Below are 26,931 nucleotides of genomic sequence, written 5' to 3'. Positions count from 1 at the left end.
CAGATGACCCTTCCAACTCGAGATCTCTAGGATTCGATGAAGTTTGCACTTTCCCTTTCTTTGCTGAGGACGTCAGACGCACGCAAGGAGCTTCCCAGCCTCTCTCCCGGGTAGGCTGTTCCTTGTGCGCATCAGCCGCGTGCGCATTCGCTCGTCCCTGTGATCTACGGCTTCTGACCCCAACCGTTGTCTGTTAAGCGCCTCCCTGCTCCAGACCTCCTCGACCCAGCTGGTTTCCTCGCCGGGATAAATGTTTCCTCGCTCCTTCCCGATTGGAAGTCCCCCGATCCTCCCGCCCCATAACTTCCCCTTGCTTAATTTCCTGCCCCGTGATTAGGAAAGGGTTGAACGAAGTGCGCCCTAGGAAAGCCTGCCCCGAACTGGTGCCAGGCTCGGACTGCAACTCCCATCAGCCAAAGCCAGCGCAGCCGAGATATAAAAAAACAACAACACCTTGGTTAAGTCAACTCCTTTCGTCTTGGCATCGCACTTTCATTTAACCCAGCGCAACTGCCACGTCCCGCTGCCTTAGTTTTACTATAGTAGTAGAGAATATCGGAATCGATCTTTATTTAGTTATGCCGCCTTTCCCCCAGAATGGGGACTCGAGGCGGTTCACCAAAACTAAAACAAACACGGTTTTGTTTTTTAAAAAAGAGACAAAAAGTAATTTGATCCCCTCCCCCTCTTTCCTTTTTCTTTTCTCCTTCTGTGATGGAACTCCTATTTGGGGACTTCCCTGGCTTTTTCTGGCCCACGTAGGACCAGTCTGGATAGTTGGCCTTGGTGAAGATTTGACGTTTTCATCCCCAAAAAGTTTTTGATTTGAGTTTCTACTGAAAGGAGGCTGCATTTTAATGTTGTACTTTAATCTTGTTTTTAAGTTGTATTTTAATCAATTGTTTTTATACCTGGTGTTAGCTGCCCTGAGCCCAGTTTTGGCTGGGGAGGGCGGGGTAAAAATAAATGTATTATTATTATTATTATTATTATTATTATTATTATTATTATTATTTCAAAAACAATATAAAAATGATGTTATTCAAAACGCGGGTGGGTGGAGGAATTGTGATTATCACTACAGAGTGGCTTGTGTGTGAAGGACCAGGGTGGGGCCAGCATCTATCTGAATGGGCCCCTTCCCTCACTAATTTGAAAACTTCCTTGCAGATCAGAGAAGAAAGGTTTAGTATTGCTGGTTTACCGTATGCAGAGAAGATTTTATGAATAAAAGTGGGGGGTGGGGGGTGGGAGCATTAAGATCTCAAGTGGTACAATCCAGAACAGATAATCTTATTCTTCCTAAAGTGTAGATTAGTTCTTGGGACTGGGCTATACCTGCAGCAAGATAAAGCATTCAAATCTGTACCACCTCAAATTGCCGCTGAGAAAAGTATAGAATCATGGAATCAAATGGTCAGAAGGGATCCCAAGGGTCATCTAGTCCAACCTACTGCAATCCACCCAGCCTACCGTCTCACATTCATTCTGAATTTGCCCTGATTTGCTTGCATTTTCCCATTCGACATTCATTGACCCCACACTGAACTTTTGGCAGTTACAAAGCCCTCACTTTTCCCCCGATCGCTTTTCTCACTGCAGAAAGTCGGGGTTTTATTATTATTATTATTATTTCTAAAGGGGTATGTGTGTGATTTGCTGCATTTGAGCAACAGAGTGCTTTAATTCACTTTAATTGTGCAAATATATAAATATCCGGTATGCATGTGAATCCCTCCCTCAAGATAACAGCAGTCTGGAGGCAACCTGGGAGTATAACAAGACAGTTATAGGGGGATAGGAATAATTAAGTGTTCTTGAATATTTTGACAGGCGGTGCCAGCATGCCAAGAAACGAGATAACTCTCCCCTATCTCTATGATTCCGGTGCAGCTTTAGGGTCTCAGCATCCTTTCTTGTGTAACCTGCTTGCTTCCCACCCTCTCGCCCTGTAAATTTGCAAATAAAAAGCTTTTGCTCTCTGGAATGCCCCCACAGCTCTGTAAAGTTGCCCTGGAGCTTCTCATTACATGGGAAAATTAGTGTGTCGTGGGGGACAAAACCAATGAACATGCACACTGGTGTTCGAAACTCAGCGCATGCCTTCAAGGGACTCTTCTGTGTATACTGAAAATTCCTGTAGTAGTACCAGGGACGCTTGAGAGCTGAGGAGAGCCTTTCATATCACCCCCCAGGCATCCGTTTAAAATTGTTCCATCATCACAGCTTTATGCTGCATTATATAATTTACGGTAAGCTGTTTGGGGGGATAATTTAGATTGAAAGTTGGGGTATAGGAAAAAAGCAACAACCCTAAAAAATAACATTCACTGAAGTCAAACTGTCCAGAAAGGCACAGAAACTTAGAAATAACTCGACATAAGCAACATTTCCACATTGGTTTCCTAAATACAGACATCCTGCTCTTATAGGAGCAGGACCAAAATCACACCACCACCTTTTTGTGGCTTCCAGCAAGTAGTATTTAGAAGCAATACTGCCTTCATAAAGAAGGCTGATTGCCGAAGAATTGGTGCTTTTGAATTATGGTGCTGGAGGAGACTCTTGAGAGTCCCATGGACTGCAAGAAGATCAAACCTCTCCATTCTGAAGGAAATCAGCCCTGAGTGCTCATTGGAAGGACAGATCCTGAAGCTGAGACTCCAATACTTTGGCTACCTCATGAGAAGAGAAGACTCCCTGGAAAAGACCCTGATGTTGGGAAAGATGGAGGGCACAAGGAGAAGGGGATGACAGAGGATGAGATGGTTGGACAGTGTTCTCGAAGCTACCCGCATGAGTTTCACCAAACTGCGGGAGGCAGTGGAAGACAGGAGTGCCTGGCGTGCTCTGGTCCATGGGGTCATGAAGAGTTGGGCACGACTAAATGACTAAACAACAACAACAACTGCCTCCAGTCTTCCTTCAAAAGACTGGTGAATGAAGAGTGGGTCTATATTTAAAAGATATGGCTGGCATGGGGCACATATCTCTGATTTATTCCCCCCCACCTTATAAATAATTTGTGACCCAATTTTGCAACTCAATTATGACTAATCTGCTGATTTGTGCATGCCTGGATGCTGCAGAAAGGCCATAGCTCGGTGGTAGAACATTTGCTTTACACTGAGAAGGTCCAAGGTTCAATCCCTGGGAGTGTCCCTTGCCAGAAACCCTGGAGAAAGCAAAAAAAACAAACCCTGGAGAGTCAGCGTAGACAATACTGACTCAGTATAAGACCGCTTCCCATGTTCCCATGTTCACAGGATCATACAACACTGGTCCTAAAAGATCTGCATTGATCTACAGTATGTTTCCGAGCACAATTCAAAGTGTCAGTGCTGGTCTTTAAAGTCCTAAATGGCTTTGGCCTTGTACAGTGGTATCTTGGGTTAAGAACTTAATTTGTTCCAAAGGTCCGTTCTTAACCTGAAACTGTTCTTAACCTGAAGCACCACTTTAGCTAATGGGGCCTCCCACTGCTGCCGCCGTGCAATTTCTGTTCTCATCCTGAAGCAAAGTTCTTAACCCGAGGTACTATTTCTGGGTTAGCAGAGTCTGTAACCTGAAGCGTCTGTAACCTGAGGTACCACTGTATACCTGAAGGAGTGTCTCTGCCTCTATCATCCAGCCTGGACACTGAGGTCCAGCTCTGAGGGCCTTTTCGCGGTTCCCTTGCGGCAAGAAGTGAGGTTACAGGGAACTTCTCGGTAGGGCCTTCTCGGTAGTGGCGCCCTCCCTGTGGAACACCTTCCCACCAGATGTCAAGGAGATAAACTACTATCTGACTTTTAGAAGACACCTGAAGGCAGCCCTGTTCAGGGAAGTTTCTAATGTTTGATGTTTTACTGTAGTTTTATCATTCTTTGGAAGCTGAGTGGCAGGGACAGTCAGATGGGTGACATATAAGCAACAGCAGCAGCAACAATGTCTTTCTAAAGTATCATTGAGCTCCTAGATTTGATTTGCAAAGTGGAAGAGGTGCAAAGGTTCCTCCATCTTCCCTGGGCACATAGCCTCACATTGTGAAGCAAGTTCTATTAAATAAGGCCATTGGCCCATCCAGCTCAGAATTGGCAACAACTCTTTAGGGTTTCAGGCATAGGTCCTATCTGGAGATGAATGCATGCTGAGCAGCCGGTGCAGACATTATCTAATGGCTTGAAGCTGAACATGTGAACTGTTACAATATAGAAGCAATGCGGCCACGAGCTGGTAGCTTGAAAGCAAAACATAATGGGAATGTTGGGACTGTTCCGTGGGAAACAGAGGGACAGTCTATTCACAGTGCAAAGCACTGGAATTAGCTCAGAGTGTAATATGAGCTGTACAGGAAGTACAGGAGGAGTTTGTCTCTCGGCTGTTGGAGTTTGAAGAGAGCAGTCGTGTTTTCTGTAACGCTGCAAAGACAGAAATAAAGGCATGTAAATACATTTCTGTCTATCTCTTTCCCCTGCCTGGGGAGGCAGGAAAGAGGTGGGGTGTTCTTCTCACGCCGAGAAGGATCGTCTATCGCGACCTAGCTTGTATCCTGCCGGGGAATGCAGACAGGGAGGTCAACAGGAGATCAAGCCGGGTGCCTGGAGAGTGGCCAGTTTCTCCTGATAAAGGCTTGAATATCAACATCAACTACCATGGAAAAGCAGGAAGAAGAGGTGGCAGGGAAACCATCTGCAGTGTGGCCTGCCATGCCAAAAAGCTGAAGTTAAGGTTCAACATATCTGGAGTGGCAATGAAAGACTATTTCTGTATGGGCAAGCACTTACCGGTCAGGGATAAATAAGACTTTATTGTGGTGGTATGTTTTTCAAATGTGTGCTCGTATATTTTAAATGTATTGTTTCATGCTTCTTATTTTTATGTAGTAATCTTATTTTTTTATAAGGTTGCTACCCACTCGGGGTCCATGTGGATGAAGTGAATTATCAATGTAATGAATAAATATAAATTCCAGGTTTTGTTGTTTGCTTTATTCCCTCCTTTTTTACAATGGGTTGTATTTCTGTGAACCTTCACCGGACAGGCTAAGCTATAGCTTATGACCATTCCACACATTATGTAAAGGAAAATGGGCAACTCTCACTGCTACCCTGGGGCAGGGAGAAGGGAAAAATACAGACCAATAGCCCTGGCTCTGTGATGTTTATATGCATGTCGTGAAGAGTTTCATCTTTGGATTTTTGCAGATTGGCTTCAAACACACAATAGAAGAGGAGGCCTTTTTCTTGGTCACTTGATAACTCTCCTTAAAAACCAGGTTAATAGAAGCCAGTTCCTCTACATCACTCATCTTAGCTTGCAGGTGACAGCTCCTTGCTTTTCACCAGATTTTCATCATGTCTAACTCAAGCGCCCCTCCCCTAGTACATCCCCAATGCTTGTCAAGGTCTTCCTTTGCTCTCTGATAGCCCCAGTGACTTCAGTTTCCACCAAGGCAACACTTTCACAGGATGAAAGAGTTGGTTCTGCAGCACAGGATGCAACTGTAGCATCCCTGACCTGTGACCATCCAGCCTCTGCTTGAAGACCTCCACTGATGGAGAACCCATCAACTGCCCATGCACGCTGCTGTCAAACATTAGGAAAATTCTAATCAAGTTTAACTGAATTCTGCTTCTCTGAAATTTCCAACCCTTGAGAGCAACACAGAACAAGTTTGCCCCATCTTCTTGGGTGAGACTGCTCTTCAGATCTTTGAAGTTTGCTGTCATAGGAATCTGCTTTATGCTGCTGCATCTAATTTAGGATTGTCCACACTGATTGCCAGTGGCATCTCCAACCATACTTGGAGATAGCAGGGATTGAGCCTGGGACCTTCTGCATGCAAAGAAGATACCCTTGTCTCCCAGTATTCCTTCCTTTAAAAAACCCCTCTCTTGACTCAGCAGAGCTCTTATTACACTCTGCCACAGAGCTACGGGCCTTTCCTGGTTAGCTTTGCAACCTTTGCTACTTTGCAAAATGGAGAAGAAATTGGTCTTTTAGCACAACAAAGATTCTTGTGACACCTGAAAAACTAGCAAGTTTATTGTGGCCTGCTTTGTCGTAGGCGTAGTCTACTACCTTCATTATATGCAAGGTCACAATGAACCTCAACAGGCCTTGGCAGCTTGGACTAAATATTCATCTTGAAAAACCTGGAATGCTTTTTGCTCCCAGGGTTTTGGTGGGTGGCAAAAATGGGACACTGTGGAAAAGGGTTCCTTGGCTCAGAGGCCTGAAAGGCAGATTTAGAAAAATGCCTGCTTTCACACTGTAGTGACCTAGTTCCACCCCCTTCCCCCAGTTGTGTCCCACTGTGCAGACATGAGTCAACTCAACATAGTTCAGTGGGAGAGCCCACGTTTTGCATGCAGAATGTGGCTTCATCTGCCTGAGATCTGAAGGCCTGCTGCTAGTCAGAGATGGTGGCCAGATGGACAAGTCTGTTGTGGTCTAAGGCATCTCTCTCTGTTTGTGTGTCAGGCCATTTCCCTGCAAACCCATTTCTGTGCAGCAGTCGCTGTACCCTGGCTAAAAGCAGGGACACAATTGTATGGGCCACAATTAAAACTGCGCATCAACCATGAGCTCACTGAATGATGCACAAAATGCATTTCTGCTTCTGAAATGCTGGCCACATACTTAGCACCCTCTTCACGTGTCCAGTGTAACTTGCCCACATCCTGGCCCCATGATGTTCTGTGGACTTTGCTGCAGATCATTGGTTGCTGCTGATGGAGCCATGAAGAGGTGAGGCAACATTATGTGAATGTGTTTTTGATGAACTGAGTGGAGGACCATGAGTCATGGGGATGGGGAGAGTGTGTGTGAATTCAGCTTAGTTTGTTTTGGGTTGTTAGTTTTGTTAATGTTGTTAATATAGGATTATGAGTGCAGTAATGCTTTGTGCATTTTATAACATGACTTTTCTTGTGGTTGTGCTTTTCAATCTACTTTCCAAGTTGTCTTGTTAATAGCATTTTATAGAAGGTGGTTATTTTACTGATGATTTGTTGATGGGTTTTATATAATTTATGTTGCAGATGTGATGTTATTTATTGTATGTAAGCCACTTTTTGACAAATGTGTAGCATAGAAATATAAGAAATGAAATGAAATGAATGTTGTGACATCAGGACATTGGCCATTTGTCTACCATGCATCATGAAAGGAGATGGGAAAACAAAACAAACAGCTTCTCTTTGCAGCGTCAATCCTGTGGTTGACCGCAAACTCAAGCCATTGCTCACAGCAATATAGCCTATAAGAATATTGGCCAACCCTACTTGGTTGTTGAAAAGCAGGGTTGGGGAGCCAGTGGCCCTCAAGATTTTGTTAACTACAACTCTCAGCATCCCTGGTCAATTGCCATGCTGGCTGGGGCTGATAGGAGTTGGAGTCTAGCAGCATCTGGGGGCAAAAGATCCTGAATAGCTCCATTGCTTAGATCCTGGATAATGCCAAGGCTGCAGGTTCAATCCTAGTATGGGACAGCTGTATATTCCTGCATTGCAGGGACTTGGACTACATGGGCTCCAGGGTCCCCTCCAACTCTACAGTTCTATGATTCTCACCCCCGTTGTAAGGAATGCTGACATAATTTATGGAAAACACACCAGAAACTTGAAAAGGGATATCTAAGTGCTGAGCACAGTTCGCACCACTGTGTCATAGGGAATAGCATGTCAGTACTTGGCAATGGTTTAAATACTGAAGAACCCCTTTAGAGAGCATTCCATTGGAAGTTTAGAAGGAGACATAATCCATTACTGGGTTCTCCTTGGCGATTAAGAGGAGGAGGAAAAATAACAACAACAATAAAAACCTTAGCCACTTCCCAGGGGGATAAAATACAGTTCTTCTGCATGGCAGGATCTCACATGAGTGCTGCGTTGGCTTAGCTGCATTTCTGATTACTCTACATAATGCCTTGGTCCAGTTCCCCGGAAGGTCTGTCGAACAGCTAAAAGGTTACGAAAAAAACCTTCACAGGAGATTAGCTGATGCTTAAACAACAAGAGAAATCATAAAGTGAGCTCAGATGCACAGCGACTTTGGGAGCGTTCACGTGCCCATGCATTCTGGGAAAGTGTATTGTGAGAAAAGGGGAAATGCTTCAGAAGAGTCTCAGAAGCCATGCAGTCTTAGGAGCAGAAAAGTAAGCAATGTGTTCCTTTCAGTCTGATCCATGACCCAATTAAGCTAACGCTCTTGCATCTGAGCTGATCTCATCCCTCTTTTATCACATCTCATACTATTATTCATAAATGATAATGCCAAGGGCTGCGTCACTGCTTTATTTTCCTCGTTCTCGGTTTTCTGAATTCTTGAGGCCAGTTCCCACATGCAAGGTCATTTGCACATTGGCTGCAGGTTCAGAAACAATTATTTGCCTGTGTGAATGGGCCTCCATCAACCAAACACTGTGGGCAGAACTTTTGTATCAACGAGACTCCCATGGAAGAACTTCCCACTGAATTCTACCCTAAGTGAACAAGATGAGAGCTAATAAATAACAACAGAAAACCCACATTACTAACTGCAATACATAGCAAAATACCATGTAGATTTTGTGAGGTAGGGAGGAACAGCCCCTCCCCCTTGTCCTTACACAAGTCAAGAGAGATGATATTGCTTTTTGTCCATTTCTGACACCTCCCATTCCAACTGCCCATTCATTTATTCATTTTGCTATTTAAGCAACCGAACTTAAGGACAGTGCATTCAAATAACTGCTCCACTGACTTTTGCTATACCCCTGTTTTCAGTGGCCAGCTTGGACATATTTCCCATAGAGAACTAAATCAACTTGGTTCCATGCACTTGGCCTCAACTGAGTTGGGGAAGCTTCTTCCAGATTCACATCTGTTCATATTATAGCAAAGGGTCCCTCATTAGGGATGAAATGAGCTTACACTCAAGCTCTATGACTTAAACTGCATCGGGAGATCAGGCTGCTTTATCATCTCCTGCAAAAGCAAGTAAATAAATGTATTTACAGCTAGTTAAAGTAAATAAATAAATGTATTCGCAATTAGCTAAAATTAGATGAGCAGCGAAAGGAGAAAAATTGAGAGTCCTAGCCCTTCTGCCAGCTCCCTCTCCTTTCCCACTCCACATTCTCCTGTCCATTACAGAGGACATGACTTCAAACAGAGCAAGGGACAAGACCTGCGGTCTTAAAACTGGCCTGGCTCCCCATTCTCCTGAACCAGAATAGCATTCAGGCTTGGAGGAGGAGATGAGGAAGGCTTTTCCTTCTCAACCCAGAAAGTAAGTTCAAGGTGGAAGAAGAGAAAAAGGTATGAGGTCCACACTCCTTCCTTACTTTCTCCTCTTCCCTAAACTTTCTTTCTTTCTTTCTTTCTTTCTTTGGAGGGAAGGGTAGTGTTGAAAACATATTGCCCCACACCTATAAACTCGCTGCTCCTCTCAGGAGGTGGGATCCCACTTATCAGAGGCTGTGGAAAGGTATTGACCCCCCAACTGCAGCACGTAACTTTTCTCCTGGGAAATAATTGCTGCCACTTATTTAGATGACAGGATTAAAGGCATGCACAGGTTCCACGGGAGTGGGTGAGCTAGGATCCAAACCTGCCACCTGTCCCTACTGGTCCCTCTGCCTTTGCCTCCTTTCAGCTGTGTTTACTGACTGGGAGCCATGGGGAACTAAGTCTGCCCCCACTTGCATTGCCCACCCCAGGTTCTGTTTCTTGGTCACAGCTCAGCATGATGGAACATTAGGGAAGTGGGGCAGAATGTCAGGAGCTTAGATAGGAAGGTAAATAGATGGCTCCGACTCAAAGGAATCATCCAATGAATACCCTCAAGTAACCACATGACGCCAGGATGACGTGGCAGGGGGACTATTTTAATATCTGTTAACAATCAAGCAAAGGCTCCGTGTGCGTGATCACGCTATGATTTTCCTGCATCGAAAAGTTGCATTTTGTTCCATTGGGGGGGTTTCAGGGGAAGAGCATGTGATTTTGCCACAGAGTTGAATATTCACAGGCATTCAAGGGAAGGAGAAGGAAACAAACCCTTATTGGTTTCTTCCAAGACGTTGCATCCTGGCTCCTTATGTGATATGCTATTTATACTGGTCTAAATATAGATCTAGAGTTGATTAGTGAACCTTCAGCAAAAAACAAACAAAGCACACACACACATACAACCTTCCCAGGGTTCTCCTGGGGTGAGCAAACTGGCCTGCTTTCGCAACTTTGATTCTTATTTTTTGCTGGCCAGAGGCTAGCCTTCAGATGTTTATCTGTTCCTCTCCTGCAGACATATGAGATATACACACTCCTAATACACGATCAACAACCTAGCAAAGCCAACGGGAATAAAGCATGCTTAACAAAAGGTTAGCAGAAGGGAGAAAGTACTTTGCCAGCTGCATTTGTAGCTGTGGCATACGCCAGTCTTTTCTTTCTTTCTTTCACAGGTTAGGCGAAGAGCAAAGCAGTCTTGTTTTCCCTGCTGAGTGTCCTGCAACTGCCCCCCCCGTTAATAATCTGCCTTCTGAGCAATATGTATGACCTTACAAAAGATACGTGCATACAAGCAAGCACCCGGCAATCTTTGTCTCCAGTTTCTGTGACCCCATCACAGCCATGACAACTCTTAAACTTTAATTCCTACAATGACCCCCTTCCTTCTCTCTCTCTCTCTCTCTCTCTCTCTCTCTCTCTCTCACACACACACACACACACATTCTCCTTCTTCTTTTGTCTGCCATTAATTAAAGTAGACATATGGAGGAAGCTGATAATAAGAACAGATGAGCCAATGTGTGTGAGAGAGAGAGAGAGAGAGAGAGAGAGAGAGAGAGAGGCTGGCTGTAATTATTGGAGAGACAGAGAACTTCGCCCAAAGTGGATCTCCAAGAAACCACAAGCAAATGGGACCCAGCCAGAGAGCAAGAACACAAAATTATAATACTTGTGTTGACAGCTGGTTGAGTCATACAGGAACCTTTTCCTCCTCCCCTGGCAGAGGTAGGAAATAGCTGTCATGAAAAACCGTGGGTCATTCCCCAGCTAGTCCAGCCTCCAGCTCAAAACAGGGAATTGTGATGAATGTGAAAATAAACAACCCTTCTCCAGTTCAACAATAGACCTCCCAACGGGAAACGAACAAATGGCTCAGAAACAGACAAAGGCCTCCCTTGCTAGTTTTGGTGTAATATCGTCATCTTCTGCTTTGTCAATCTGGTCCTTAAAAACTTCCATCAAATCCTACCTCCTAACTATTGATTCAGAGGTTGAGGTTGCAATCCTGTACTCACCCGGGACCAAGCCCCATCAAAAACAATGGGACTTATTTCTGAGAAGGCATGCATAGGATTGCACTGTCAGACGTGCATGGGAAAGTCATGGAAAAGGCTCTAAATGAAGCCCCAACTTCTAAATACTTCCTGCCCAATCTTATCATTTCACGGGGGGGGGGGCGGCGGGGGGACTTGCCTGCAGTGAAATAACCAAACAACCAAGCAATAAAAGCAATGAAGTATAAAGAGTAAAATGTCCCTTTTGTTTCTGGACATTATATATGTGGAAGGGAAGCTAAATTACACAGAAAACCAGAGCCATAAACTAGTAAAACCAGCCAGCACTCCCCTAGTTGTTATTCTTAACAAACACTTAGCAAAGTGACTTGACTTTCTAAATGCCTGACACTTTTAAAACAGTCTCTTACTTTTTAACCTTACCCTGTTTTAGTTTTACCCTAGAACATCAGGGCAGAACTGTAAAGTCTCCCACTCTTATCACCGATACAGGGAAGGGGGGAAAAGAATTGTGGGAAATAATGAATCTTTAAAATCTTTTCCAACAACAACAACAAATTATCTTCCTCCCGATTCGCACGAGATTGCCAGAAAAGAGAAAGCAAGACCGTAGAACTGCTGTCTGCGACTTCAACCCGAAAACAGGGAATTTCAGCACCATGGACGGCGGCAACTTTTCCGGGAGTGTGTCAAGTAAGGGAACGAAACAGACATTCGGGGCGGTTGCCTCTGCCTCCGCCCGCAATTTTCTCTCTCTCTTTGGGATCCCTCCCCAGGTGAGAGAGTATCAAAGTGCACAGACTAGTCTCTCTACTTTTTTTTTTAAAAAAAGAAATGCTGAGAAACTTTAAAGGCAGCGAGCAAAAAGGAAAGAAAGAAGATCTCGCCTTTCCACCCCTGTTGCCCTGTCTTCTTCTCTTCTCGCTCTTCCAGTCATCTTTCCACAATTGCAACGAGATCCAAAGCGCGCCCGCGAGAAAAACTCGGCCATCAAAGATCCAGGAACGGGGGGGGGGGGGATAACAATAAGCAAATAGGCCGTCAAATACAAAAAGACACCCCGCCACCACGGGGACGGTTCCTCCAAAGCGATCCCTACAGATCAGGACAACCCCTAGAACTATCCGGATATATATAATTTTTTCCCTCTCTCTCTCTTCTCAAACACTCTCTTTCCCACCCTCCAGAAACCACCCGAAGAATACGACGATCATTGCTTATTAATATTTTCTCCTTCTTAAAAATCAACACATACACAGTTGATAAATATGTGCCTTTTGTCCGCGCAAACAAACAAACAAACACCAGAGCATAACATTGACTTACCTTTGCTCACAGCCTATTGTCTGTCTCTTTTCAAAATGACATCACGGAAAGCAATCATGAAATTTACATGGGGTGGTGGGTGGGTGGAGATGGGGGGGGGGAGCGGGAGAGTTGGAAGGTGGAGAGGTTGGAAAGGGGGGGGGAGGTGGAGAGGAGAGAGAGCACTTGCTAAAAGCGGCCCCCCCTCCCCACTCCCTTACGCCGGGAACATGCGTGGAAGAAGGTTCGTAGCTTTCAATTAAAACCGCTGATAAGTCTTTAGTGTGTGAACTCTTTAAGCTCGCTAAAGGCAGTGTCTCACTTAATGATCGCTCTCATTAATGGGAATGGCGGGGGGGGGGCGGTGGAAAGGAGGAGGAGGACGTGGATGGGGGGGGGCCCGCTCTTCTCCTTCCCTTTGTAAATACACTACCCATCAACCCTTTGGGCTTGCAATATATCTGTTTACTCTCCGAGGTGAAATAAATCTACAGTACAGGAAGGAGGGGAGAAAAAAAAGAGAAAGACATGGAGGTGCTGACTTTTTTCCCTTTGGAGGGGGGTGAGCGTGGGAGGGAGCCCCAGAATATATTTCCCCCTCTTTCCACCACTCCTCGGCTCTAACAGAAGGTGGAAGATCTCCCCTCGCCCCCCCCCTCAAAATCCAATCTGATCCATAATTAATATGCAGCATGGGTTGAAAGTCCTTTTATGCAAAGGAGACAAAAGGAGCTGGGAAGGTTACAACTGTCAGCTTAATCCCCCCCTCCACATTTCCAGCCTATGGTACAGTCCCATAATTTCTAATAGCAACAAGCAGGGAATGACAGATGCCCCGGCTTAGCCCAGCTGCAGCGAAAGTACTTTACAATGTTTATTGGTGGTTAGAAAAGATGACCCATCGCCATAAAGAACAGGGTGGGGAAATTCACGACCAGAGGCAAGTTGGGAGACCAGCAGTGGTTGAGCTAATATATTGAAAAGTCCAGGAGTTTGGCTGGATATGTCGGCACACAACACAACACAGCATACATTTCCCATGCAGATTATAGTAATCTTGGAGTTGCTGCTTCAGTTAAAAAAAAATCTGCAAAGTTTATCCAGATGAGTAAAAGGGAAGTTTGTTCTTGTCTTTACCTCCTTCCACCATCAGATCCACCTTTCTCAAAACAAGTACTCCTTTCCTCTACTAGAGGGCTTTAGGAATTTGGTTGCCTTCAAGGGAGCAGACTGGATCCATGAGGCACAGGAAAGTTCTCCCTCACAAGCCCAATCGAAATGGACAGCAGAAGCAAAAGAGCATTGTTCAATAGGGCTTTGGCAAAAGATGGATTGGGTTCCATGTCTGTGTGTCTGTGTTTTAGGTTTCCTGTCTCAGGAACCCAAATTTCCTTGGCTGGACCAGGTTGTAGGCAATGTTTGGTTCTAAGAAATGTGGCACAGATGTGTGTGTGTGTGTGTTGTGTAAATATGACTCTGATGTCATATTTGATGGATTATGGTTGAGCCGGCCACTATCCTTGATCTCAGTATTGAGTGGAAGAAAAGTCAATGCCATATTTTTATCACAACAATGCCTTCAAAGTTCTGGTGAGTCTTGTTAAAAACACAGCATGAAAAGAGTCCTAGCAAGCTTGTTGTGAAAGGCTTCTGAACCACTTAGGAATGTGTTTAGTGATTTATATAACAAATGGCCCAGAGAATGGATATGTCACTGGGCTTGAACTTTTGGAGATTTGTGTTTAAATACCTTCTCTGCCATTGTCTTATTTGTTTGGCCTTGGTCAAATCTCTCTTGGTCTCACAACTGTGATACACTAGTTCAAAGAGCTGTTGTGAGGGAAAGGCAAGTTAAGACTCTAATTCTGGTTAAGGTGTTATCAGTGTGCTTGAGAATGAGAGCTGGTGTAATGTACAATATTGGCTCACATTTAAAGCCTTAGCCACAAATTCACTAGTTAAGTCTTGGCCAAGACATTATAATGCCCAGGGAGATTGCGATTCAGCTCAGCCTCAGCTCCCTGAGTAAACTCTGATCATATGGGTAACTACAGTTTGGTGAAAATGGACTTGTGGGGCAAATTAAGACCCCTTTGTTTTTCCTTGCCTTAGTGTCAACATTTTGACTTAAAGGGGAATCAAATATGCTTTGTTTCATGCATGAGTTAAATTCTAGGAATTGGTTAACATCTGCATATTACAATTTTTATTATTACTACAAATTATTACCCACCCTCCACCCTAAGGTCTCTGGATGGGTTACAACAATTAAAACACATTTTTTAAAACAACAACAACCCCCAGTTAAAGTTAAGTTGTTACACAATGCTTGTTATTTGATTCTTTCCTCAGCATGGAATGCCCATCACCTAAACATGTGAACTATCTCCCTTGAAAAGTATTGTGCTTTGATTTTGATTGGATGATATGAAAGTCCTATCATTTGACAGGCCCTGGCTCACACATGCAAGCCAACACTTGAAGGTACAGTCAGCAAGTCATCAGTATGCCTGTGTGAATTAGCACCAAGAGCCTGTAGGGGATATCTGGACAGCAAATTCCTACAGCTAGCCAACCTCAAAGACCTGGTTCTTACACATTGTCTGTATGAATCCTGACCATAGTCAGACTCAGTGACCAATTCTTGAAAAACACCATATACAACATACACACATTTTCATTGGAAGAGCACAAACACAGAACCCCAGAATTCTGTCTGATAAATGTGCATACTTGTAAACTGCAAGAGTGTCACTGGAGATCCTTGGCTGTTGTCCCTTTATAAAGTCATGCATGCCAAAAACTAAACAATTGCTGTTGGGGTGTTTTCCTATTTTGATACCCAGACAGTGAATCCCACATATATAACTCCATGAAATAGACTATTGGAATTCCTATTTTACAAATCGGAAAGTAAACTCATTTTCCCCACCTGAATTGGAGTTGAAACTTAGATGTAAGTTGAATAGTGCAGTGACTCGCAATCAACTCTGCTACCTTTATATTGCAACACCATGCTTGTTTATTCAGAAGTTGGTCCAACTGATGTCAATGGAACATCAAGGTAAGTGTGCTTAGGATAACAGTCTTACTTAGAGCACTAGTATGTGTGTATGTATGTGTTGATGGGATATCAGAAGTCTTCAAGACACCATCCCATCAACCTTATGGATAGAAAATAGAATCTATCAGCTACACACACACACACACACACACACACACACACACACACACACAGACGGCTTAGACCATGAGTCTACAACTATCTACTTCAACTAGCAGGTCTTCAGGATTTGAGGGAAACCTTCCAGCAGCCTCTGTTGCTTCTAAGTCAGGGGTCAGCAAACTTTTTCAGCAGGGGGCCGGTCCACTGTCCCTCAGACCTTGTGGGGGGCTGGACTATATTTTGAGGGGGGAAATTCCTATGCCCCACAAATAGCCCAGAGATGCATTTTAAATAAAAGCACACATTCTACTCATGTAAAATCACACTGATTCCCGGACCGTCTGTGAGCTGGATTTAGAAGGTGATTGGGCTGGATCTGGCGCCCTTAGTTTGCCTGTCCATGTTCTAGGTGGAGAAACAGTGAATAGAATCATCTATATACAAAGTCCATGCTCTATTACTCAACTACAGCCCCTCCCCAAACAGTAAGGCAATCTATTTCCCCCAGGCAGGGCTTGCCCAATACAGTGGTACCTTAGTTTACGAACTTAATCCCTTCCGGAAGTCTGTTCTTAAACCAAAGCTTTCTTAAAACAAGGCGTGCTTTCCCGTAGCAGCGGGGGACTCAATTTACAAATGGAACACACTCAACAGGAAGCGGAACATGTTCTGCTTCCAAGGCAAAGTTCACAAACCAAAACATCTACTTCCAGGTTTGCAGCGTTCTTAATCCAAGTTGTTCATAAACTAAGCTGTTCTTAAACCAAGGTACCACTGTATACTACTTCTGCTAAAGACCCATATTTAATAAGGTTACTCCAGTCTCTGAAATTAACAACTTCTATTGCCCCCAAACTTTTGCCTTTATTAGTAACCACAACTATTAGGGGATCCCTTGATCGATTCTTCTTTTTCAGAAGTTCAATCTATTTTTTTTAGGCAAGTGACTTTTAGATTCTGCTCAAATAAGTTAACATTGTTTCAAGTTCCCTTTGGGCCTGGCTCTGAATGCACGCATTCAAATGGACCAGAAAACCCAGGAAAGACTTGCAACGGCCCATTTCAGACATTGAAATCCCCCCCTTTTTTCTTGCAAGCTCAGCCATTAACATAAAAGGATGTGTTCAGCTGAGAGTACTAAAAACACACACACAAAAAACCCCTCTATCGCCTTTGACCATGCTGTGAAGACAGGGATATTTTACATCCTAAACCTCTGGCATTCAGAAATTCTATTAAAGCCTTATCATCAGGCACCAGGCACGGTGCTTTAACTGCATTTCATTGTTCTGTATTCAAGATAGAATCAAAGGGAGGGGAAAGGCAGGATCAACTTTATCCCGTGAACAATGCTAGATGGTCCCCTTGACTGCTATTTAATTCAGATCTGTAATGCTCCAACTTGGAAAACAAAAGCAAAATATTGTGGGAAGTAGGAAGGGTAGGAGTGTGATTGTGTGTGCATGTATAGGCCCACACACTCCTATGCTAATTTAAATATATTTCAGAACAAACACATAGACCCACAAGGAAGAGAGAGACACAGAGACGCACGCTCATGTCATTGTTTTCCGAAGTACTCCAAAGTGTATAGTTTTGTTTTTTCCTTGTCCATGATCATGGGACAATTACATATGGAGGAACAGCCATTGATCAAGCCAAACGCATTATATTAAGCAGCTTGGGGATACTCTGATAATACAGCTAATTTCAAGATTTACTGCTTTTCAGAGCCAAGCGACAAAAATATTTAACTTTTCCAATATGATATTAAGATTTCTTGACATCATGTCATTTGTGAATGTGACTATCGAGAGGATCATGTTCATATCCAACTGTCACACATCTTTCATGGGCTAATTCCCCCCAGTCATAGTTAAGAACACATTTAAATCTCTTCCACCTAAGTCACTCAGACTACAAAGAACATTTGGCTGGATCTGCGCCTAGATCATCATCAAAATACATTGGTATGGCAATAATGTTTGATGTTTCCTCCGGTTTATCAAAACAAAAAGCATCTGGCTAAGCATGAGTGATTGCATCAGTAATAATACTTCCCATTCATTCTGCAGCTCTTGATTATTCACCAGTTTTGATTTTCAGGTCAAAACTCGTGATTTCAGGGCAAACTTCAGTCATGAATATTCACCTTTTGCAATGTAGTTCGCCACTATAGTTCCCCTGGTTACTGACATTGTTTCCACTTGGCTGCTGCTCCTTCAGTGCCATTTGCTCTCTGATTGTTGCTCTATTATCCTCCTCAGATTAGTCATGTGGGCGATTCTACCCAATCAGGAAGCCCATAATGAATGGGGTGACATTATGGTGTGATGTAGCCAATTCAGTTTGGATATGTGATGCCATCACTGAGGTTGACTAAGATGGACAACAACTCAAAATGAATAAATATTACCTATTGTCGCCCCAAAGCGCCCTTCTGGAAGATGTTTTTCAGGCTGCCCAAAAGGTCTATTGATTATTATGCCTACTCCTATCTTTTATTGGGCGTTTTTTGTAGTAAAAATAATAATTCTTAACATTTTTTAGCACATGCATATGATCAATCTCATAGTGATTCACATTTCACAGGTAGTCTAAGGCTATACTTTAAATGTATTGTGATGCCTGAAGAGGACTAGGGTCATCTGATGAAACTCATTGACAATCGGTTCAGGATAGACAAGAGAAACTACTTCCTCACTCAACACATTGTTAATTTGCAGAACTCATCACCACATGATGAGGTGGCTACTGTTTAGATGGCTTTCGAAGGGATTTAGACAAATTCATGAAGGGGAAGAGATCTCTCAATGGCCGTTAGCCTGGCTAGCTCTGCTGAACCTCCTTGTTCAGGCACAGTGTTTTTTCACTCAGTATCAATGTCTGTCAATATCAATGTCTGTGGATCAACAACAGGAGAGAGGTATTGCCTCCACACCCTTTTGTCTTGGGCTTCCAGGAGTCATCTATCTGGATGTTGTGAGAAAGAGGATGCTCAACTATGTGGACCTTTGGTCCTACCAAGCATTTATCTATATCTGGCACCCCCAAACTCGGCCCTCCAGATGTTTTGGGACTACAATCCCCACCATCCCTGACCATCCCTGTTAGCTAGGGATGATGGGAGTTGTAGTCCCCAAACATCTGGAGGGCAGAGTTTGGGGATGCCTGCTCTATATGCTGTTAATGCTCTTTTAAATAAGATTATTACAGAAAGAAAGTCTAATACTTCGTTTGCTTTTTAACTTAATGACAAACTGCCAACCCTCAACCATAGGCTTAGTGCCAGAGAGACCAAAGGTTCATTTATTTTTTTACCAAAAAGGAAAAGAAAAAAGTAAATGACAGGGCAATGGACTAATATGAGGTCTAAATCAATACTTTCCTTTTCTTGAAAGGAAGACTATGGATTGGAGTGATCTATCCCAAATTGGGCAAAACTATCCAAGGCCCCAGACTGCCATGTTGGAGGATGAAGTGGAGGTGTACCTCCTCCCAGTTCTGCTTGGTTTTGCCAGGCTCTGGTGGCAGGACACCTCCAAGGAATTCTGCAATGAACTTGTCACAAGCCTGGCCAGAAACTACAGCTAGTGGTATCCCAGCTGGTGATAGCCACCAGAATTCCAGGAAAAGGGCATTATAGGTTCAGGGAAGGGGTGGAGTTTGGTTGGTGCAGGATTCATTGATGTGATCACTTGTTTCCTTTCCTTTCCCTTTCCTTTCATATTTTTATTCATCATTCTGCCTTTTATTGCACTTCCTAAACAATATGGCTGATTAAACAATCTTTGGCCTTTTAATGTTTTTGTGGGAGGGGGTTATTGGTTTTCGTTTGCTGCAGTTATGATTTTATGTATTTTGTCTTTCCTGTTTGTATTTTTTATTCTGTAAACCGCCCTATGAACTTCAGATGAAGGGTGGTATATAAATTTAATAAATAAATTCTGGACCATCCCTGCTTCCATCACACAGCAGGAATGGATTCAGTCTGGGCCTCTTTGCTATGCCGGCTTGGGACCAGGCATAACAAAGAATTGTTTTTCCTGCCCTCACTTTCCACTTTGGCTGGCATGAGTAGTGGAACTCTGGCTGAAGTGGTGGCTACTAAATTCCATTAAGTCCTGCCTCTGTTGGCCAAAAGTTTTGGATTGTGGCCTAAGCCATTTAAAATCTCATTGGGAGATCACAAAGCATCTGCCCGGTTTTCTTCATGTAATCCGTGGGACTTTAAAATGCGGGAGTTTAACTCTGGCTGGATCATGCCCAACATGTACCAACACAGAATCATAGAAAGCCACCATAAAAGCAGGCATCAAGGTGGTGGAAGAAAGAAGAGTGAAAAGTAAGAAACAGGATGCCTGTAGGATGCTGTCTTTGGCTCCGCACTCAGATTATGGCGATCATTTCAGACTGTTCCATGTGTTGGCTCTCTCTGTGCCAATTCACAGACTGTGGGCCAGCAGAAAGACTGGGTGATTTTTCTCCCAAGCTATTGGGGCCCAGTCTGTGCATCACAATGACCATAGATTTGAGGGCACCAGGCAGACTTGCTGTAGGCTTGCTTATTCATTCAAGAGCATCAAATGGCAAAGCTGTTTCTGGGGATAGTATTACTTTTGACTGCAGGTGGGCAGTTCTCTCTATCTCGCCCTGCACCTCACAAAATGCCACCTTGAACACGTGGATAAGAATTCTGCCTAGCCTTCTTCCTCACATTTGTTTTCCTGTGTTCATTCAGAGAGGCTTTTTGTGTCTGATGAGCAATCATTCAAAGATGCCATTTGATTCTGATGAATCTATAAGTGTGGCCACATGGCAGTTGCCCCATGAGAAGCTACAGTGCATGCAGTAATTTGATATATGGGTAATTCCTGCAGCATGGTATGTTTCCAGGCCATCACTGCTTCCAAAAATGTATCCATGCATAGAAGAACTGTTGTGTTGTCTGTTACATGGGACGTCCTTGCGGGGAGGGGTGCTAAATTCAGGAATTGTCCAAAAGCACTGTTCTAATCTTCACTCATCACTGTAAATTCTAAAACCAGGAATAATGGCCACATTCAGGATCTGAGTGAATGACCAGTTCAGCACTCAGAGATGGACAGCTCCTTTCTGAATTACACCACAATTTCCTAAATGAAATCTCTCAAGAGTTTGGAACTGAAAACCAGATGCTGTTAACAGGCAAAGCAAGTACAGTCCGTGATGAGGCTGCGGTAATCTACTTTTATTTCTCAATAGTTACTATTTCTGTTCCAGGAATTTCTGAAATTATATCTACTATTTCATTAGTAATACTGGCAGAAAACCTTTGGGGAAACGCTCACAGATTTTCTTTAAAGCTGAGTGGTAAGAAATGATCCCATGATCCATATCTTGAATATTATTTTTATTAGAAAATGAGCTGTAAAAAATGGTGTGTTTGCATGATTATCTACAAGGAATAAAAACAACGTGCATGCATTTAAAGAGAAGAATTCTAAAGTGCATTAAATTTTTTTAAAAAGAAAAATTAAAATAAATCAGAGTGGTTTTTATTTCCACCTAGATGTGAAAGAAGACTGCAGAAGTAGAAGAGTCATTACAAAAAATGAAATAAAAAATGAAATAAATGTTTTGGCCTTTGTGAAGATCGCTGTAATTAAAAGAACAATGACTTTCTGCAGAGCCAGACATACAACTGTGAAGCTGCCGTGGTGCTTCTTAGAAACTCTTTTGTCATTTAGGCCTCAAACTTAATGCATTTGAAATTGGGTACCAACTTCTCTGCTTACCAGCTGGAAGAATGGAGGAGCAGGCTGGTGGGGAGGGGGTCGAAATGGGGGAAAGAGAGGCAAGATTGTCCCTTATTTCTTTGTGGACAAGAAAACCGCCCTGTGCAGATGGGGAGACTTTCCTTAATGCCTCAGACGGCAATTAAGAACGCTTTGCCAAGAAGAAATAGCCCCGCATTAATATTGTATATGGAACAGCTGAAGGGCTGGAGTACATTCTGCCCAGCACAAGCCCCTAGCAGATGGAACAACAAGACAGAAGGGAGGGGAGGGGAGGGGGAGAAGGAGAGGGGGGAGAACCCATTTAATAACCCCCTTCTCTGAGATGTATACAATCACTCCCTTGGAGTAAAAAGTTCTTTGTCTACAAGAAATTTACAGTTGGAAGCTGATCTTTTTAATCTGATGATTTCCCTCCTCCCAAAAGCTGCCAACTTTTTTGTTTTTAAAATTTCCTTTTCAAATGATCTGCCTGGAAACCCCAAAGCTTCTCCTGTGCTGTTGATTGCACAGGCAATCCTTCCCCATTCAGAAACCCACCGATCCTTATACACATTGTTTTAACTAGCGCTGAACAGGTTTCTTCCTGTTGAACTTTCAACAAGTTTACAATGGAAGGGTTTCACATTCTGGCACTACAAGAAAGGAAGGAGAAGGAAATAAGGAAACAGAAAGAAAGTACCGAGAAACACATTAGTTTGCCACTTTGATTTTACATAAATAACATTTGCAGAACAGAACGTAAAGCCAAAAATTAAGAGTAAAGATTCAGTCACTGGAGGCTGCAATGAAAACTGCATTTAGCTTCCTAGTTCCTTCCCTCTTTTTCAAAATTCTTTACAAGGTAGGAACCTTCATTTTGTACATGCAGTTCATTATTTGCTTCCTTCTTCACCAGTCACAAAACCTGATGGCTACAGTTTTGAGTTTGCAGGCTGCAGTTCAGATCATGTCAAAACTTAAGCACCGTTCCACCTCCCCACCCCGCCGAGAAAACCAAGCCAGCTTCTGATTTTTAATTTGGGCTTGATCACCTTGGCTAATTGACATCTTGTTGATCTACACACAGATTAATCCCCACGCCCAGCTAAAAGACACAAAGCGAGTCCCAGAAGTTGCTGTGTGGGGATCAACTTGCGCAGGGCAAGGCAACAGATCCGTCAGTGAACGGCAGCAACGCTACAGGAAAAAAGCAAACAATAAACAGAAGAAGCCCAGAAAAAGTTAAAGATACATCTTTGTTTGTTTAACACGCACCTAGGAATGTTCCACACAGCTTCATTCTTGCTTTCTTTTTTTTCCTGAGCACTATTTCCCTTGGAACAACAAGCATGAAAGCCAAGCACAACTCTTCAAGTCACACGCGCGGACACTTTCATTTCAAAAAAAGTTACAGTCCAGAGCAAAAACTTATGCATCCCGGAGGGCCTCCGAGGAAGGGAGGCCAGCCAATGGGAGCCTCCCAAGCTGCTAATTGCAAATCAAGGCAGCCAACAAAGCAGCCAATCGGGGGCCGGGCCGTTCCTGGGTGCACGCAGCTATTGAGACGGGAGACAATAGAACTGAGCTGAATGAAACTGAATGGGGAAGCAGACGCGGCTGCATGTTGATAGCAGCAGTGGCTGTCCGCAAACTCCTCTGCAAAGCGAAGGGCTGTCGCTCAGTGGCAGAGCATCTGGTCTGCATGCAGAAGGGCCCAAGTGGAGTCTTTGGTTCCTGTAGGTAGGGCTGGGGATGCCCCCGCCTCCGCCTGAATCCCCGGACAGCTGCTGCCAATCAGTGCAGACAGGCTAGATGGATCAGTGGTACAAGGCTTGGTAAAGGGTTATACAGTGGTACCTCAGGTTACATACACCTCAGGTTACATACGCTTCAGGTTACACGCTCCACTAAGCCAGAAATAGTGCTTCAGGTTAAGAACTTTGCTTCAGGATAAGAACAGAAATTCTTTGACTTCGGCGGTGCGGCGGCAGCAGGAGGCCCCATTAGCTAAAGTGGTGCTTCAGGTTAAGAACAGTTTCAGGTTAAGTACGGACCTCCGGAACGAATTAAGTACTTAACCCGAGGTACCACTGTATGCTCCAGAAAGCACTTAAGCTGGTATTTGCGTGGTCATGGCGGCAATCTCAGTCGATGTTGATGCTGCAAGCTGTAGTGCAAGCTACGTAAGCAGTTATATTCATATTTAAAATCGAATACAAGCATGCATACAGCAATGGTTGCAATTAAAATTGCTGGCGATCTTCACCTGAAATCAGAAGAGTTTTGTATACTCCTGATTAGGCAGAAGCTACAGTTCAGATTTGGAGGGAAGAGAGAAATATCATGAAATAGTCCCCCCCCCCCCGTCCCCAGTTTGTGTTGCCACAGAACTCCAGTTTGGGTTTTAATTTTTGTATGCCTCTCAAGACCCAGCTGATCTTGTCAGCAAAATGAAAAAACAACCAACCACTGGTTTTGTATTCAACATAGCCCTAAAGTGCTGATTCCGTTAGCACAAAGATTTCTCTTTTTACAGTGGAACACTCTCCCCTTTTCTGCCCCCATCCACCCCCTATATCTGTTTAGGGTTGGCAGGGAGGTTGGTACGGTGTGTCTCCACCCTCATCATCCAGCCCAAACACTGGGGTCCTGCTCTGAGGGCCTTGAGGCAGTTCCATCAGAACGAGAAGTGAAGTTACAGGGAACCAACAACAAACAAACCTATGGTCACATAAAGCATACTCAAAGCAGCTAGAATCATAGAATCATAGAATCATAGAGTTGGAAGAGACCACAAGGGCCATCGAGTCCAACCCCCTGCCAAGCAGGAAACACCATCAGAGCACTCCTGACATATGGTTGTCAAGCCTCTGCTTAAAGACCTCCAAAGTAGGAGACTCCACCACACTCCTTGGCAGCAAATTCCACTGTCAAACAGCTCTTACTGTCAGGAAGTTCTTCCTAATGTTTAGGTGGAATCTTCTTTCTTGTAGTTTGGATCCATTGCTCCATGTCCACTTCTCTGGAGCAGCAGAAAACAACCTTTCTCCCTCCTCTATAGGACATCCTTTTATATATTTGAACATGGCTATCATATCACCCCTTAACCTCCTCTTCTCCAGGCTAAACATGCCCAGCTCCCTTAGCCGTTCCTCATAAGGCATCATTTCCAGGCCTTTGACCATTTTGGTTGCCCTCCTCTGGACACGTTCCAGTTTGTCAGTGTCCTTCTTGAATTGTGGTGCCCAGAACTGGACACAGTACTCCAGGTGAGGTCTGACCAGAGCAGAATACAGTGGCACTATTACTTCCCTTGATCCAGATGCTATACTCCTATTGATGCAGCCCAGAATCGCATTGGCTTTTTTAGCTGCCGCGTCATACTGTTGGCTACTATGCCATAAGATCCACTGTCCTGTAATATCACACATGAGCTTTAACTACTGATGAAGCCCAGAACGGCGAAACAAGGCCAATATTCTGGAAATCCTTGTCTTAGACTCTGTGAAAGGATTCTGTGAAACTGTAACAAACTTTCATGTGGATTATTTGGACCTTATGAACAGACAGGTGGAATAGACACTATTACACGGATGGACCTTATGCATGAACTGACTAGAGAATGATCTGATCCACAGGGTCTTCTGCTTTCTTCGTTTGTTGAACTTTATGAGTTACTTCCGTTGAAATTTATGATTTGATACATGAATAGAATACCTTATTTATCTAAGAACACAGCCGGTTACGTCTCTTGTGTTTATTAAGTTACAGGGAACCAGGCAGAGGGCCTTCTCGGCAGTGGTGCCCTCCTTGTGGAATGCTCTTCCATCAGATGTCAAGGAGAGAAAGAAATACACAACTGTTAGAAGACATCTGAAGGCAGCCCTGTATCAGGAAGTTGTTAGTGTTTGGTGTTTTGCTGTGTTTTTATTATGTTGGAAGTCACCCAGATAGACTGGGGAAACCCAGTCAGATGGGCAAGGAACCACCACCATCATCTAGTGGTCTTCCTGGTGCCCTGCCCTGCCCTCCCCACCACCTCACCCTTCCTCTTTCCAGAAAGGAGAAGCAACACACCTGAAGGAGTGCAGGTAAGCACCACTCCATCTATGACTGCAAGGCGAGACAGAAAGTTTGAGCTGGGTCTGCTTAAAAATACACCACCAGCACCACCGGAGGTTAAAACAGATTTAAGGCACTGCAAGATAGAAGCCTTTGCTGCTGCTGCCTTAAAACTGTCAAAGAATCCTGCTAGCACATCTCTCTACCAGGTGCACCTCTAAAGGGAGGTTCATTGTCTCTTGGGACCTGGTTTTAGGGGTGTGGGGACTTCAAGCTGCAACAAGAAACGTAAATCTGTGCTTGCAAAGTGCAGACTTCAGAGCTGGTCCTGCCATTAGGCAGAGTGAGGCAGCTTCCTCAGGTGGCAGAAGCTGGGAAGCACCACCAGGGTGCAGGAGGACAAAGCTGTAGCTGCCACAGAGCCTGTGAGGCACCCACTAAGACAGTCTGCTTCCCTCAAGCACAAGAAAAGACACTGTCCAATTGCCAGTGTTTGGTTTTTGTCAAGGAACACAACACGAAACAGAACAATAGTAAAGAAAACAAATATCAGGTAGTTCCACTTGGGTATTACATATGGATGTTGAGATGGCAATGGGAGGTTACAGTATAAAAAGGTCCTTGAGATGTCCACATTTCATGAAGGCCAAAGAACCATGAAGACCATTCACAGCAGGGCTAGTAATAATGCCCCACTATACAGCATGCAGATGTTCTGGGTTTCCTAGTCATTCAGAGACTCTCAAATGATGGATTTCGCCCCCTGTGTTGACCAGGCTCCAAATGTTTTTGTACTGTAATGATAGCTGCAAACTTTGAAGCATCTTCCGTTTTGGGATGATGGATACTCCGAATGCAGCCAGTGCCCATTTCCACTGCCCATGTTGAAGGGAGACTCTGTACCATCCTGTCCTTGTCTCAGATAGCAAAATGTCTTAGGCTGGCCCTTGCAAACTCCAGCTAGTAGTACAACAATAAATTGAGTCCCGGGAGTGAAAAATATATAATATTTTCTGTGACTTTCCTCCTGACTGCTGAGTACTCAGGGCGGGGGGAGTGAAGGGTCTTATAATAAATCATTCTCTTAGGAGTGAATTATTATAAGAGTTGTACCTTAACTCATAGGCTGCAATCAATGTTTGTGAATAATAGCCACACACGTTTAGCACTCAAATCTTTTATTATTTTTGTATGCTGCAGGGGTGGGGCAGCCACTTTTTGGGGGGGATGTCTGGGTTCAGAAGGGACACCGGTGGCACTGTGGGTTAAACCACAGAGCCTAGGGCTTGCCGATCAGAAGGTCGGTGGTTTGAATCCCTGCGATGGGGTGAGCTCCCGTTGCTCGGTCCCTGCCCCTGCCAACC

General features: G+C 44.0%; 1 protein-coding gene across 6 annotated transcripts in view; it reads right to left on the bottom strand.

Annotated features, from left to right (window-relative positions):
• MYT1 (myelin transcription factor 1) overlaps window positions 1-22,861 on the bottom strand; it is a 180,281-nt gene extending 157,420 nt beyond the window's left edge. For 4 of the 6 annotated variants that reach the window (XM_083507352.1, XM_083507354.1, XM_083507353.1 and 1 more), the window contains exon 1: window positions 22,781-22,861. In XM_083507352.1, the coding sequence (XP_083363478.1) occupies window positions 22,781-22,856 (76 nt within the window). In that variant the 5' untranslated portion in view covers window positions 22,857-22,861. Of the gene's footprint in view, window positions 1-12,601; window positions 13,047-22,780 lie in introns of those variants that run through there. The other 2 variants (XM_083507357.1, XM_083507355.1) reach the window with 1 other exon arrangement.
• Between the last annotated feature and the right edge of the window lie 4,070 nt (window positions 22,862-26,931).

This window comes from Podarcis liolepis (genome assembly GCF_965112155.1).
Source record: "Podarcis liolepis genome assembly, chromosome: 6".
NCBI classification, from domain to species: domain Eukaryota; kingdom Metazoa; phylum Chordata; class Lepidosauria; order Squamata; family Lacertidae; genus Podarcis; species Podarcis liolepis.
Note: the sequence above shows the minus strand (reverse complement) of the source record. Positions and strands in the feature narration are given on the sequence as shown.